This window comes from Centruroides sculpturatus, unplaced genomic scaffold, assembly GCF_000671375.1.
Source record: "Centruroides sculpturatus isolate CEXI.00-Female unplaced genomic scaffold, Cexi_2.0 scaffold64, whole genome shotgun sequence".
In the NCBI taxonomy this organism is placed as follows: domain Eukaryota; kingdom Metazoa; phylum Arthropoda; class Arachnida; order Scorpiones; family Buthidae; genus Centruroides; species Centruroides sculpturatus.
The window spans coordinates 1,128,130-1,144,945 of NW_019384335.1; the positions used below are offsets into that span (position 1 = coordinate 1,128,130).

Consider the following 16,816-nt stretch of genomic DNA (forward strand, 5'->3'; position numbering starts at 1 on the left):
TTTTATTACAAAACTTGTATTAATTTAGATAGAGGAGAATGTATGAAATTAAATTTATCTTTGGAACGAATAAAATTATTAACTTTTTTCTCTAATGATTTAAAATTAGCTCGACTTCATTCTTCAAGATGTAAAATTAAAATATTCCAATCTTTTCATATTTCTCTTATAAAAAAATTTTAAAAAGACGTTATATCTCCAGGCTAAACAAAGAGAATAAATTACAAAAGTATTTGAATATTTTACAAAATTAAAAATCTTCTCAATTTATTCTGATTGCAGTCTTTCATTTTAAGAATTACATTTTCATTCTCTTTAGTCGAGTTTTCTATTTTAAAAAAAATCAAAAAAATTATGAAATAAAAATCAAGTTTGTAAAGTTTCTGCAGTTGTGATTAAAACTTTTGTCCATTTGATTGTCGAACTGAAGAGAAACACAGCTTGTTTCCTAGGGGAAATGTGATGTAATCGAGAACCTTTACTGATGATCGATTCTATTGCTCTTGATTGACTTCTATAGCCCAGTTGATTGGAAAGAAAACGGATAGATCTTCAACCACTCGCTCTAAACTAAGGAGCATTTATCTCAATTTCAATCATTTTATAAAATTTTAATGGAGAAAATAATTTTTCCGAAAAAAACACAACAATAAATTATCCCATGGACAAATTAAACCCGTGATTCCGTACCGATCCATTAGTATTTTGTTTGTGTCGTACGATCTTAATAGCAAGTCTTGCGTAAAATAACAGGTTACATGTTTCACAAAATTCCATTAGACACATAAAACTTTTCTTCCACCATCCTGCTAAAATAGAAAATTGCAGTTCCTTTCGGGTGTAATCCGGTGGGAGTTTTAGCGGCATGAAATCAGTTTTTCAAGATACATTTAGTAATATGTAAATTATGTATTTTTTTAAAAGCTCCTAACATCAAATGATGAGAACTTTCACATATTTATAACGGTGACATTCCAACTTCTTTTGCGTGTCTGTGATAATATCTGGCTCTACAATTAAGCAGTAAGCGATATAAAAAATATTTTAATTATCTATCTTTAAAATTATTTACTTATTTGATATAATTTTAGTTACTTTTCTTGTATTTTTATACTTATTTCGGCCGAGTTTTGATCAAGTTTCGATTACTTTACGTCTACTGATTCTCATTCGATTATCATTAATTTCCCTGTAACTGCCTTCGATCTCATTCTTCATTTTGCTTAACGACTCTCAAAATTGAAGAGCTAAATGACCTTCTTCCGATATTACAATTTTATTTACAAAATGAAATTACCAATTGTAATAATATTATTTCTTCCAAAAAAATTGATTAGCAAAAGTTTTACTCGTACGTCTTTATTTGTAATTAAAAAAGGTTTCATAATTCAACAACAGTATCAAATAGGAAAAGCCAACTTTTTGCTGGATCTCCAGTCATACAGGATTTAGTCTAAATGTCCAAGTGGAACTATTGATTAAGATCATATATTTAACACCTTTTAATTCCAGCAAAATTAGTTAAAATAAAATAATTCTTTCTATCTAANTTCTGAACCTTGTGATTCCGGTTTACGCAGGTTTTACTGTATAAATTAAAATGATGTAAAGGTAAACCAGGATCGCAATGCAATATATTTTTTCCAGTTTAGCAGGTTTCCATTTTATTAAGGTTCCATTTCGAATAGGTTTTACTGTTAAAGACTAACAGATAAATTAAATTAATGTAAAATATATTAACTAGTTTATTAATAATTTTTTATTTATTGATATGGTTTCAACAATAATTTTTTTCAACGGAAATTAATTTAGCGGGCGATAAAACGGAATTTTTTTTATTTTTTTAATAATAGAAATTGTTACAATTTAATTCTAATGTTAAATAATTTATTGGTTTTATTTTTATTTAATTATTAAGAAATTTTTATATGATAAACAATTTATTTAAAAATTTTACAAGCTAATTATCTTAAAATAATCTCCTCTTTTTAATGCCCTAAAGTATTTATTAAATAAAACTCATTAAAAATTTCGAATTTTTTTCTCCACTTCTAGCATTAACCCCTTAATTGTATTAAAGCATTATAAAGTGATGGAAACGGACATTAATCTAATTAAACTTCCGATTATCGATCGAATTTTTTAATCATAATTTTATTTTCAGAGAACGTTTATATCTGCCGTTTGGAATGTAGACACGTGTTCTTGAAATCTGACTAACTTTCTTGTATATTTTCTACAGAACGATTTTTTTTTATTCAGTTATATATCGAGTTAGAATAAAATCCAAATTGAATAATTAAAAATAAATAATTTTTGTGTATAATTTTCTTTGTATTATTATTACTATTGGAGAGAATGAGAGAACAAGTAAGAGACCAGAAAAGAGAACAAATAAGAAAGAAAGAAAGAAAGAAAGAGGGAGAGAAGAGAGAATAAGGCAAATAGAGAAAAGTGAGAATGGGAAAGAGAGAGAAGAGAAAACAAGAGAAACAGAAGAGAAAACAAGTAAAAGAGAGAGAGAGAGACCAAGAGAAACGGAAGAGAGAAAGAGAGCATTAAAAGCGGATTTAGCGATTAAATGCTTTTTTATCAATTAAAGATGAAAAAATTCTGAATAGAATTTCTTAAATTATGAAGAAAACAGCAATAATAGAATTTTTTCGAGTGGAATTACGTTTTTAACATTAGAAGAATTATTAAATTTCCATTTATAATGGGCTACAGAATTGTTTGACACTTAATTACAGAAAATTTCTTAAGCAATCATTAATATTACAAAAGAATAAAATCAATTTGGAAAAGTGTAAAAACGGCAACAGTTTTTGAATTAGAGAAAGAACGGTTTTTTAGTGTAAAACTGTCTTTTCACCAAAGTGCTTGACCCTAGAGACTTAGAAGTGATTTATTTTCTTCACTGGAGCAAAAAATACTTACCATTTTAGTGGTAAGTGTTTAACGGAAAATCATATTTAAACTGCTTTACCTTCAATATTTTATTTTAATGATATATCATCTGACAAATCCAGATCTTGAAGGGAAATAAAACGTATAAAGGATTCACAAAACAGAACATGAAATATTGGTTTACTTATATTTCAATAAAAATTTTAAACTATAAATTTTTAAAAGGGATATTAAAAATATATTTGCATTTTTAACACCCGATATTCTTTGATCATTAATTTATTATTATTATTTTTAAATTTTAATATTGAAAGGAATAAAGTATTTTTTACGTAATTTTATTCTGTTTAACGAAGAAAATAGCGTATTTTTTATTGTATTTTTATTTATTTTATTCCTTTCTTAGTTGAAGTTTATTCGAGTGAAATTAAAATGATTTTGAATGAATAAATGCAAAAGGAGAATGTATCTTATCAGGTGGTATCTGTTTTTTTTTTTTTTTTACTTTTTTAAGTTGAGCAATAGTTGGACGCTTTCAAGTGTATTTCTAATGATTTCAGATACTTTTTATTCCATATTCTTATAAAATATTCAGAATTTCTTATCGTAATTATTTTCTTTACAAAGTAAATAAATCAATAATCTGTTCATTGTATTTTTGCCTTTATAATTCAATAAAAATCACTAATGCCCTTTACTAGTATCTAATGCCATTTCTTTAATAAATTATTAAACTGTAATTGGGCTTCAATTCGAAAAAAAAATGTAGACCTATAAATTCCCATTCTGTCTGTCCTTCCTTAAACTCAAGAACGGTGCTAGATAAATAAAATTCGAGACCAGATATGGAAAGCTTAGAACAGGGGCCCCAGACTTACTATATACGAACCTCCGGTCCGATCAGAAATTACGTGATTTCAATTCAAAAATTTCACCTGAACGGAGTGATCGGCACGACTCACTTGTTGTCAGGAAAAGTATGATGTACAGGGGCAAGATACTATGATTTGAAATGGAGAGCATATATTTCAAATTAAATAAATTAAGAATATGATTAAAGAACTGCAGTTTTAATTTTTGGTCGTTATGTTTAAGTTAGTAGTTATTAAAGTTTAATAATCAAAATTTTGCACCAAGGCTAAGTTGTAAATCAAGCAAAGTAATAAGATTAATTGCAATTTTTACCACTCAAATATTATCGGTAATTATATTTGTTTTCACACACTTATTTTAATTGTAATTTGTTTATAAAAACATAATAAAAAAAAGGGAATGTTATCGTATACAATATTCTTTAATTACATGATTTAAAACCAATAATAAATTGAAGTTTTCTATCCTGGCAGCTATTTAATGCGATTAAAACTCAATTATATCTTAATTTGCTATCTGATGGCTCTTCAGTATCGATCCTTCCATCACTTCTTTAAATACTATCGTCTCTCTTTCCCTTTCAAAGTTAATTTTTACGTCATTGGCTTAATATTGTTCTGTAAGGAGAAAAGGTCAAATGATTTTTGTCATATTTTACTTATGTTTACCTGCAGATATAAATTTCTACCCATAAAAACATTTTAAATTACTACCTTTTAAGTTTAAATTGGGTATTTTACTACTTAATAATAATTATTTTTATATTATCAATTATGTCTATTTTTTAGGAGAACATTTAACAATTAAATTTAATCTTTAAACCAGCTAATTGTTATTAAATTTGAAGGTTATGTCTATAATTAATACAAGTTACTAAAGTTTTTCGTTTGTTTTGAAATTTATCCTCGATTTATTTGAGTGTCAATGAAATAAATATGTAATTTATCGGGCTGTTTAGAAGTAAGAGATATCATAACAAGCGGAAATCGAACCCGAGTTTTCTAGATAGAGATTTGATTTACGTCAAAATGCCATTCAAACTGTATATACATTGGAAGTTTATTTTTTTATAGAGTTGCAGTTATCAAATTGCAGATTTATAGATTCCCAATGTCGTTCCTCTGTCCGTCTTGCTTTTCTTAATCTCGAGAACAGAATTAAATAGAGGAAAATCGAGACCAGATATGGACTGAGTTACATGAAAATCGAGACCAGATATGGAAAGTTTAGGGGCCGGAAGCCCGATTAACTATTGATATATATGAACTTCTGCTCTGGTTTGCTAGTCACGTGATTTTTTAATTAAAATATGATTAAAAATTGCAGTCCTGCATTGTGAAAATATCACAGTAATGTGCAACTAGTTTCATTTTATGATTTTTTAAAATAATTTTTCGCTTGCTTAATTAAGAAATTCTCTTTAATATTGATATTAGCATTTATATCTTATTTTATTTCTCCTCTGTTGAAAATATTACGATGAACTTTTATTTATTTACAGTTGTATTGATTGCTAACTCATAATGTAATATGTAGATAGGTTGTAAGATGACATTATCATCATATTTAGATACTTCACTGTCAACTGCTGTTACGCTTTCTACAAAAATATTCTTACGGTAATTAAATATTAATGTTAATTTTGACTTTTCTCCATTCCCCAGCAAGTGTTCTATTGAGAGAAAAATTAATGTGTAATTTAGAATGATATCTGCTTTGTCGAGTTTCATACTTGCTCCAGCTATTATAATTCCTGTAGAACTGAAATATATGCCAGGTTTATTATATAGTTTAAGCTTACCTAATTTAAAATTCAAATTCTATTATACTTACGAACTAATTAAATGATTACACTAGAGAAAAAATAGTTTATTTTATTGGGCTGCAATTTTCAAATTTCAAATCTGCCGTCTGTCCTTCATTAATCTCGACTGATAGGAGTTAGATAGATAAAAATCGAGACCAGATATGGACGAAGTTAGGTGAAAATCAAGATCATATATGGACAGAGAAACATAGGTGAAAATCGAGACAAGTTATGGACAAAACTGAATGAAAATCAAGATCATATATGGACAGAGAAATATAGGTGAAAATCGAGACAAGTTATGGACAAAACTGAATGAAAATCAAGATCATATATGGACGGTGTTAGATAGGTAAAAATCGAGACCAGATATGGACGAAGTTAGGTGAAAATCAAGATCATATATGGACAGAGAAATATAGGTGAAAATCGAGACAAGTTATGGACAAAACTGAATGAAAATCAAGATCATATATGGACAGAGAAATATAGGTGAAAATCGAGACAAGTTATGGACAAAACTGAATGAAAATCAAGATCATATATGGACGGTGTTAGATAGGTAAAAATCGAGACCAGATATGAAAGCTTAAGCTCTGATTAACTACATACGAACTTTCTGTCTGGACTAGAAATCGCGTAATTTTTTAAAATCAAAATATGATTAAAAATTGCAGCCCGATATTATGATGATGTCACAATAACATGCATTTAATTTTATCCCTTAATTTTATTGAAATTAAACAATATGAATTATCAATATTCTGGAGTGAGCAAAACTTTGTATTTCTCACAATTAATTGAAATTATAAAAAAACACAATAAAATTAACACAATTAGATCTTAACTAATTGTTATTTCTAAATAAAACTATGAGGTTTTTTTTAATTAAAAATCTATTATAAACAAGAATTAATGGGAGAGATTAGAATAAAATTACAGATTTTTAGTTTACGACACACACATCATATGCGTGTATCGATTTATTATATACAGTATATTCTGGAAATCGAAGAATAACTTTCACGTGTATGATGTGAAAAGTAGACTGCATTAATATTGTAAAAGGTTTGATGTAAATATTATAAACTACACGTCATTTTATTGTGACGTCTAAATGCAGACGTAAAAGATTTTCTCCTGATTCTTAATACGAGAAACGTCCATTTCTGAAGCAACTTTTATATTAATATATTCGTTATATTAATGTGTTAATTGAGGGATTTTATGTTGACGTGGGGGAGGAAATCTGTTGTCATAGGGTATTTCCTACATGTAATTAAAAATAAATATTGATTGACACGACCATTTTTATTTAGCTTATATATTAAATTTAATAAATATTACACATATAAGCTCATATCCATAATTTTATTTTGTATTATAAATCTTAAATCACTTAATATATTTAATTATTTTACATAATTTAATTACAATTAATTGCACAAGTGTGGTGCCATTTACAAAGTATCGATTTATTGTTCATATTTTTGAAAATATTAATAAAGATATTCACATTATTTTGTAAATAAGCTGTCAGGAATAAGCAAAAGTGATAAAATTTAAATAAAATTCACTTCTGATGATTTTTATATTAAAATTTATATGACAAAGGCTTTCTCATTTGATAAAATATTCATGCATTAAATAATATATAGCTTATTATTACTTTTAATACTTAATGTATCGTGTCATTCATACTCAAAATTTTATGCCATCAAGTTCAACTTGGGGCATACAAATCTGAAAATATTTTTTTGGATATACTAAAACAAGTTTAAATAATTAAGTATAAATAATAAATAAGTCTTGTGTCTTTAATTAACACATCATTGTGTTTCTAAACTAGAAAATATACAAGTGAACTACGTTCTTAATCAGCAAACTCTCCTGATAATTAATAATAATAATAATAATAATTCTGGTTTTTTAAAGTATATTATTAATCAAATTAATAAAATTTTTGACATTGCAAGTTAAATATAAAATATGAAAATTATTAAACACGTTTATTCAATATTTTGTTACATGAGTTATCACTTTTATAATTAATAATGCTTGTGATAATGAAGCTTATAAATCATTATCTTAATTATCCAATGAATTTGTTATCGTTCCTAATTTTTTACCTTAAATTAATATCAATTTTTCTTCATTTTTACTTATTTATTTATTTACATAAATAAATTCTCGTTTAATTTAAAAATAAGTCTAATAACAATTACTACAAGTGTTAAAATAATACATTTCTATTTAAAATTTATAATTAAAATTTATAAATAATAATTGTTTATTTTTTTAAATTTTATATATTATATTCGAAGAAATTTGTTTATGATTTTCCTCCTCATCTTGCTCATATTATAAAGGAAATTCGTAAAATAAATTATTTAAATTATTCTATGATAGAATTTAATTAGTATAAATTTCAATAATAATGTGCCTTGAGAGAAAATAATCTTGTATCTTATCTATTTTACATGATTAAATTAGTAATATTATTCTAACTTATATTGAGTTTTATTAGCAAAAAATAAATATTATTCGATTATAAATAGCAAAATATTAGGCCTATTGTTTTTTATCTCTAAAGAAATAAAACAAAATAAATACCATTTTTAAAATAAATTGTAGCTAAAATTAAGGGATTTTCTGCTAATTTACAACCAAAAATTATTCTAATTTTAATAAAGTTTATATTTTTCTTTTTAAATTAAGTTTTTAAACAAATTTCCTATCGAATTTTGTTGTTAGATAATTACAATTTAATTTATTTAAACATTATACGATCCACTCTAAGTAATTTTATTGTTTAATATCTTGAAATTGTTTGGACAATTTATATACTGTATTAACATTAATAGTTTAATTGTTTAACCACTAAAGAATTAATTAAATTAATAAGCTTTAATAAACTATATAAATTTAACATAATTAGTTGGCAGAATTATTGTTTGATGATATCGTAATTAAGTTCGAACTGGAATAAATTTACTCGTAGTAAATACTTTCTTCCTCTGAAAATATGCCAATTTTTAGTCTTTATATAGATTTTTAAACCCGTAAAACAGGTGGAAACATTCTATATTTAACGTAAACAAATGTTTAAATGATTGTGAAATTTAACAGAAAAATTAGATTCAAACTTTAAATTTAAGACCGGAAATATTCGTCAAAATTATGAGAAAAAAATCCAGCAAAGAGTTGCGTAACTTTTCCGGCATAAAAAAATTAAAATCGTGTGTGGCTCCATCTCTTATTAGATTTTTATTTATAAACTTTTTATATTACTAATTATTATAAAATGGATAAAGCTGAATTTTGAGGGTAAAAGTGAACTTAATAAAAAATTGTAAATTGCTTCATTAAATCCGACCCTACTCGAGATATGACACATTACTCTTTTTATATCCTCACCCCGTTGACCTATAACCTTCAAAATTTAACAGCACTAATGACCCTAATAATCAAACCACTCTGCAAAATTTCAGAAATTTTTGATGAAAGGCACATCAGTTATTAAACTCCAAAGTTGTAAACAAAATTGTGCCCTCCACACAGACCAATTTATCTATACGTATAGATCTATACAGTATCTATACTGTTTTACACTTCTGTTTAAGAGTCTCCTGAATCCAAAATTTTTGGGGTGGTCATTTTTTGATCGATCTTCATACTTTCCCTCTGTTATATAACGGCCTGGAAAGTAAAATTAAACAAGATCGACTAGAAATATTTCTAATATTCGATAGAGTTTTGCTTGATCGCATTTTGTCTGATTGGATGTCTTGCTTGGCAAATCCAATAAAGTATCTTGAAAATATTGAATCTACGTTTCACTTATAGTCTTTCTAATTGAAGGAACTTAACTAGGATCTCCAGATGTTTCTTCCTCCTCCAGGATATATAGTTTTTTTTCCTTCTTCTTCTTCTTCTTCTTTTTTCCCTCCTCCTTCTTCTTTAATATTGAGTTGACATTTCCGTAAATTCAGTTTTAACATAATTTTAAAAAGATATAAAATAAAATTTCCTGTGAAATAATATTGCCGTATTAATTTTATAAAGAAATAATTAACTTTCTAGCGAGCATTTGTCGTATCCTCCGCGCGTTATCATCATTAATGATCTATTAATTTTGAAAGATTTACAGTAATGATAGCTGTTTTAAGACAATCAATCTTTATTAAGCACGTAATTCTTTAATTACCATATTTAAACAAGATTATTATTTCAATAATTTCTGTCATCATTAACCAAAACAGAATTTTAAATCTGTAGCAATTATTTAAATGCTCTCATTTAAACACGTGTGAAGCATTGGTTTTAAATATAAATTTTACCAATAAGATAAAGAATATTATTACTTTTCCAGCTGTTATATATAACACGGGAAAAGTATGGACATTAACCAAAAAAAGATCCCCAAGAATTTCACATTTTCGGACTCGGAGGACTTTGAAACGTCCAGCAATACAAAAAATTTGGATTTTTTTTTCTGTATATGTGGATGTTTGTATGTAAGGGGTGTACGATTTTGTTTACCCAATTTAAAGCTTAACAACTCGTGTGCCTTTTTTCGAAACGTTCTGAAATTTTGCAGGGAGATTTGTGTATCATGGGCATTGATGCTGTTAAATTTTGGGGGTTAAAGATCGAGGACGTGAGAAGATATTATCATATTTCCAGTGGAATCGAATTTAACTGGATATTAGCACTTACAAATTTTTATAAAACTCCTCTCTATCCTCATAATTAACCTTTTTGCCATTTTATAATAATTAGTAATAAAAAAGTTTTTTTAAAAATAAAATCTCGTAACAGATGGATGGCGCAAAACACAATTTTAACTTTTTTGCCGGAAAAGTTACGCAACTCGTTTTTTATTGTAATTATTGTTATTTTTTTAACTTTTTAAGAAAATTTTGTTTTTAAAATAGAATAATCGATTCTAACTACGTTAAGGTCTACCAATAACGAAATTAATCTAAATTTGATAACTAAGCACCCCAAATTTATCTTATTATACGAGAAGCACCGATCAAAATTATTCTTGTAATCAGTTTATTAGGAAAAGCATTTATTGTATATGGTTACAAATTAATTTATCTCTGTTTTTTTCCGTAGATAATTTATATTAGTTTGAAACTGATGAACATATTTCATAAATTATCCCTGAAAAAACTGTATGAGTAGATCTTGTTTTAGTATTCGCTTGTCTTTCATTCTTTGGAGGAGTCGTGTAATGGGAATGAGAAGTTCGATTTGGTTAATCTAGCACAAGTACACAAGTGCCACAAGATCTTAGTCTATACATAACTCTTATCTGACAGGTCCGTGGTTAATCTTGAGTTATGTCAACGTAACAGTTCTTTATCTATTCATTCTTTTATTTAACACCAAATCACTTATTCATTAATTGGAAACATGCTTTATTATTAATACAATAAATATTGCTTAAACTATATTTTTTAAATTTTGTTTTATTAAAATCAATTGCGCTCAAATTTTCTATTGGAGTTCCAAATTTTGCCTACGTAGGACTATTTTTATCATTTATAAGTGGGCTCTAGGGACAAATTTGGCACGAGGGTCGTAGTTTGCAACATAAAAATGCCTTAAATGAGAGATAAAACTAAGATTTTTACACTTATCTTAATAAAATATATGGTAAAATTCTAATTAAAGTGTAATTTTCGTTAAAATATGTTGTAGGAAACTTAAAGTGGATAAATTTTTTATATTAGATGGAACTTTACCAAAATTCCTTGTAATATATTGTGGACTTTTATAGCGTAACAAAAGTTTCTATAAAGAAAGAGAGAATATAAACAACTGAAAAATACTAAAAAATTCACATTTTTTATATCACGTTATATTATTTATAAAGAATAAATAAATAATTTTCACATAAATCAATTGAAGATAAGATAGAAATCGTTAATCAGACTGAAACTTTACCTAAAAATACTTCTTACTTTACAAATAAATATTGTATAAATGCATATTGTTATTTCTTCTTAATTGAAATAATAATAAAAGCAACAATAGAATTCTTTTAAAAATATAATTATAATTATCTCAGTTTTAATTATATTTATCTGATATCATAATAATGATGTTTATGATATTTGTAGCCGAGTTTTAATGAATGTAAAATAATTTTTGTTACAAAATTCATTTTAAATGAAAGTAATATAAAAGTTGCACTTCGTTGAAGCATTAAAAGAAGTTTCTCTTAATGTAAGAAATTGTGAAGTGATAAGATATACAATCTACAGTTGGGAAATTTATATAAATATTCATGTTTTTCTCTATTTAAAATGAAAAATTACTAGAGAAATCAACGAAATTATTCATAATAGCCTCAGTATTGATGTTTTGTACTTAGTTTGAAAGAAATCCGGACACTTGGAAAAGATTTGTGTTGACATTTAATTATTCATTTGAAGATTCACATGGTTGAATAATTAAACGACAACACAAGTATAAGCGGGAAAATATTATAAATACACTTTATTTTCTTTAAAATTAATGCGTAAAATTTCTAAAAATAATAGAAATTAAAATTTATATAATAAGTTTATGTCAAATTTTTTAAATATTAAAAAATTAGGAATGAAAAGTAATTTATTTTTAATATAGGCCTAATATAAAACATTAACTTGTGTCTCTCATAAAATTCATCTGCAAAGATTTCTTTATAGGGTCCAATTATAGATCTGTAGTGCCATGTTACCAATCAGCTAAGAATTTAGAAATATATATATTTCTTTTCTTCAATTCTTATGAAGTTATCTTGGTACATAAAAGCAAATAAAATAGAATTTTTATCTACTTATTTTCTCAAAACTCTTAGCATCAAAGAGCCTTTAAAATATTCGAATATCTTTAATTTAACCTGTTATGTATTTTAATATCGATTTTCAATTGTATAAAAGGTGACATTTACACATTTAAACGTTAAAAAAAGCTTCCATTATATCATTTTATTTATTAATATTTTTTAAATTTATCAATACTTTATCCGGATGCGGAAAAATTCTTAATAATTTGATGGTGATTATAACGATTTTTATTTAATTTTTCTCAAATTTTTGTATGTGTTATAGCAATTAAAGAAGGAATATATGTTAGTATTTTTTTTAAATATAAAATCAGGTAAAATAAATAAATTATATCGATTTACGATAGAATCGATAGAATCTTGTACATGTAATTTTAACGAAGTCTGATGTAAAAGTTATATTTTTCTGAAGTTTTTTCGGTATATCTCGGAGTTTTAGATTATATATTAGGCGATAGAAGCAGCAGAAAGGAGATAAAAATTCCAATAGAGAAATATATACTACTGCACTTTCTGGCAGAAAACTATGATTTAAATGTTGCATTACAAGCTGGCATCATGTCATATCGACAAAAGTGTCAAGTGACAAGTTCCCTTAGCAACTATACTTATCCTCCATAAGGTTATTCCGTTACTAAAATAAATTTAATCTTGTAAAGTTCCACCTCATTAAGAGTTAACAAACTTTACTTTTGTCTTTCTCATATTTTTACATTAAAGAACGAAGGAGATTCAAATAACAACTTTTAATTTTCTTTCTAAACAATTAATAAATTAATTAATTGAGAAAATTTAATAGTAAATTGATCTTCGAATTATAAGGTAAATTGTAATTATTACATATTTTTTTTTTAATGTTTATATTCATTTATACTCTTTCTATCCTAATTTAAGCGCGATAAATGGGATTAATAATTATTAATTTATAAATTTTTATAAATTAAATAAATCATATTAAAATTTAGTTATTCGTATAAATATATATTAAACTTAAATATGTAATAATTAACTTAAAAATAATAATAATACAGTTCAACCTCCGAATAGCGGACACTATCGGGAAGTTTATCCGTTAAGTAGGAGTGTTTGCTATTCGGGAGTGACCGTTAATAGAGGTTTGAATGCAAACATTTCTGAAAAATGTTATAATTGCTTACATTTTATTATAATCAATAAAACAATAAAAAAAATGCAAAAAGTGTGTGAAATATATATTTTATCTTTTTATCTTTTTATTTTATTTTATTTTATTTTAGGTAATCCCAGTTTGGTAAAAGTACACGAAAGATAATAAAATTTCAGAGAATACTTTATTCATTTAAGTATAGAATGTGAAAAGTGAAAATGTTACACAATATTGGAAAATCGCTCATGCAAAAAGGCACAAAGTCCTAGAAAAACAATTCTTTAAAACTTATATAAAACTCTAGTCAAAAAATTGCCTTAAGCCTCTACTTAAAACCATACAACGTTATAACTTTATAAAAACTGTTGAAATCAAAAATAAAAAATAAATAAAAAAAGTTATAGTGAAGTTTCTAAGAACAGGTTGACTGATATAGAAAACATCTCCTATGTCAAATATCAAGGCTGTTCGTTATAATTAAATTTTTTTTACCTCTCTTCCTTTTTATTTTCTCTACTTTCTAATAAGTTTCTAATGTGTTTGTTTATTACCTTCCAACTTCTTCTTCAAACTAGAATTTAAAAGCGATTAAAATGATTAAAAAAAAGTAAATCTCCATTTAAATTTCAACATGGAGAAAGCTAAACATTAAAAACAATCTCTCAAATGATCACAAGTCTTTGGATGAATAACTTAATTAAAATGTGAATATTTTAATGACATTAAAACTAATTATTGCACTTTAATTAATAATTGTATCTGTTAATTGACGTTAAGATCTTGTTTATTTAAAAGAAAATTTAATAAGGATCTATTTAAATAAGTCATTTTTAATATTTAAATCGAATTGATTAATTTATAACAGAGGTTTTCTTGTTTGTATAAATGTATCTTTTGTTTCGTGGGAGGTTTTAACCTCGAAACAAAGGTTTATTTTATTCACCGTTACATAAATATGTTAATTAATTTCTTCAATGTTTACAGAAATACTTAATACATGTATAAATAAATGGAGATTTGTATATTTAGCAATATCTGAAATGAAATCTCTACCCTTTAATGTCGTCCCCCACTTTCTAATGAGGTAGTTTAAACTATGGCTTTAATTCTAATTATGATAATTAAATTAATTGTATTTAATTCTAATGCTTTAATAAACGTACAGAAATCTTAAATTATTTAGCAAAATAATGTACGAATGTACATATTTTTCTTTGCAGATTCTTGCTGGCTGGAAGGGTGAAGTTATCGATTTGTCTAATGGAATCGTTTATCTCCAGAATAGAAGTAATTCCCATAAAATAAGCATAAAATAACGTATCGGTATGCAGAATACCACTTTGGAAATTTATGAAAATCTAACTGTTCTCTGGACTAACTACAGCGATGATGACATTAACCGGACGGAATATCTGCATATATTAATTTATAAGAATAATTCGTGGTATGTGAACGTCACAGAAAACATTCCTCCCAGAGATTTCAAAGTGCTTAATTTAGTTTTAGGTATTGTTTTAACTATGTTCTGTGTAGCCACCGTCTTTGGTAATATTTTAGTTATGGTGGCAGTGGCCAAAGAGCAATATCTTCATTCGGTTACTAACTATTTTATCGCTTCATTAGCTACTGCTGATTGTCTAGTGGGTGCCATAGTGATGCCATTTTCTGTGATCCTACAAGTTAGAGAAAACTCGTGGCCGTTTGGTAGAGACTTGTGTGACGTTTGGCATTCTTTTGATGTTCTTGGGAGCACCGCCTCAATATTGAATTTGTGTGTGATATCTTTAGACAGATACTGGGCAATAACGGATCCTATTTCTTATCCTAGAAGGATGACCACGACTAAAGCATGTGTTTTAATTGCTTTAGTATGGATTTGTTCGGCTTTGATATCATTCCCTGCAATTGCATGGTGGAGGGAAGTTACTATACTACCTGAAATTCCAAATCAATGCGAATTCACCGAAGACATTGGATATTTAGTATTTTCTTCGACCATTTCCTTCTATGGGCCTTTGACAGTTATGCTGTTCACTTACTACAGGATATACAGAGCAGCGGCTGCACAAACTCGCTGTCTTAAACTCGGAAAAAAACAGATACAATCTGTTAACGGAGAACACTGTACTTTTTTAACTCTTAGGATACATAGGGGAGGAATGTTGCAACCATCACACTATAAGAGTTCTTATGCGGATGAAGGAGACTATTCGGAAGACGGAGACGAAAGAGGTTCGTTGAGAGGTGTTCCTCGACACCTAAAGAACTTTTCTGTTAGTAGAAAATTAGCAAAGTTGGCAAAAGAAAGGAAAGCGGCTAAAACTTTAGCTATTGTTATGGGTGTCTTTATCTTATGTTGGCTTCCTTTTTTTGTAATTAACGTACTAATGGGAATTTGTCGGGAGAGGTGTCAAATTGATGCCACGTTAATGTCAACCGTCACGTGGTTAGGTTGGATCAATTCGGGAATGAATCCCGTCATTTACGCGTGTTGGAGCAGAGACTTTCGTAGAGCATTTGGAAAACTACTCTGCCCTCAATCTCTGAGGAAGAGACAAAGATACAGAGCGGAATTTTGCAAAACTATTCGTGAAGATGTCAGCATGTCAGGATTTAAATCACCTGCAACCGAAGAAGTTACTTTATGATTTTATTTATTTTTTTCAAAGCATTTCCTCTCTCCTTTAAAATGCACAATTATCAGAATTACAATTGCACTAGAATATTCTGCTGACAATACTTTAATGAAGTACATTTGGCAGACTATCAAAAGAAAACACTAATCAACCTCGAATTTTTACAATTATTTTTCCTATGAATAAATATTTTAAACCTAAACACGTTGGACCAATTGTTGAAATGGAAATTATCTACAAAATTCATAGTTTTAATTATAGATCTGTGAGTACTCTACAACTTAAATCCTATTATTCAATCAATTATCATGAACTGTGATTTAGATCAATGTAGGAACGATCTAGATCACAATTTTTAGATTGAAATTAATTAAAATTTTTATCAAAAAAATATGGATTAATAAATAGAAATCGTTTTAGCAATTGGCCCAAACAGTTTTAGACAGTATACAGTCGACCCCCCTATAAGATCATTGATTTTTCCGTTTTATCTGAATTACATGTTGTACGAGTCACTTAGATTTTACAAATACGTGTGCCGGACTGTGAATGGCTCACATATTTGTAAAATCTAAGTGACTCGTACAACATGTAATTCAGATAAAACGGAAAAATCAATGATC

At 26.8% G+C, this 16,816-nt stretch overlaps 1 protein-coding gene across 1 annotated transcript in view; it reads left to right on the forward strand.

Annotated features, from left to right (window-relative positions):
• The window catches only part of LOC111631593 (dopamine receptor 2-like), an 87,127-nt gene extending 70,631 nt beyond the window's left edge, over positions 1 to 16,496 (forward strand). Inside the window, exon 4 of the mRNA XM_023375867.1 lies at positions 14,778 to 16,496. Within this exon, the coding sequence (XP_023231635.1) occupies positions 14,883 to 16,205 (1,323 nt within the window). The 5' untranslated portion in view covers positions 14,778 to 14,882 and the 3' untranslated portion in view covers positions 16,206 to 16,496. The remainder of the gene's footprint in view (positions 1 to 14,777) is intronic.
• Positions 16,497 to 16,816: the final 320 nt, after the last annotated feature.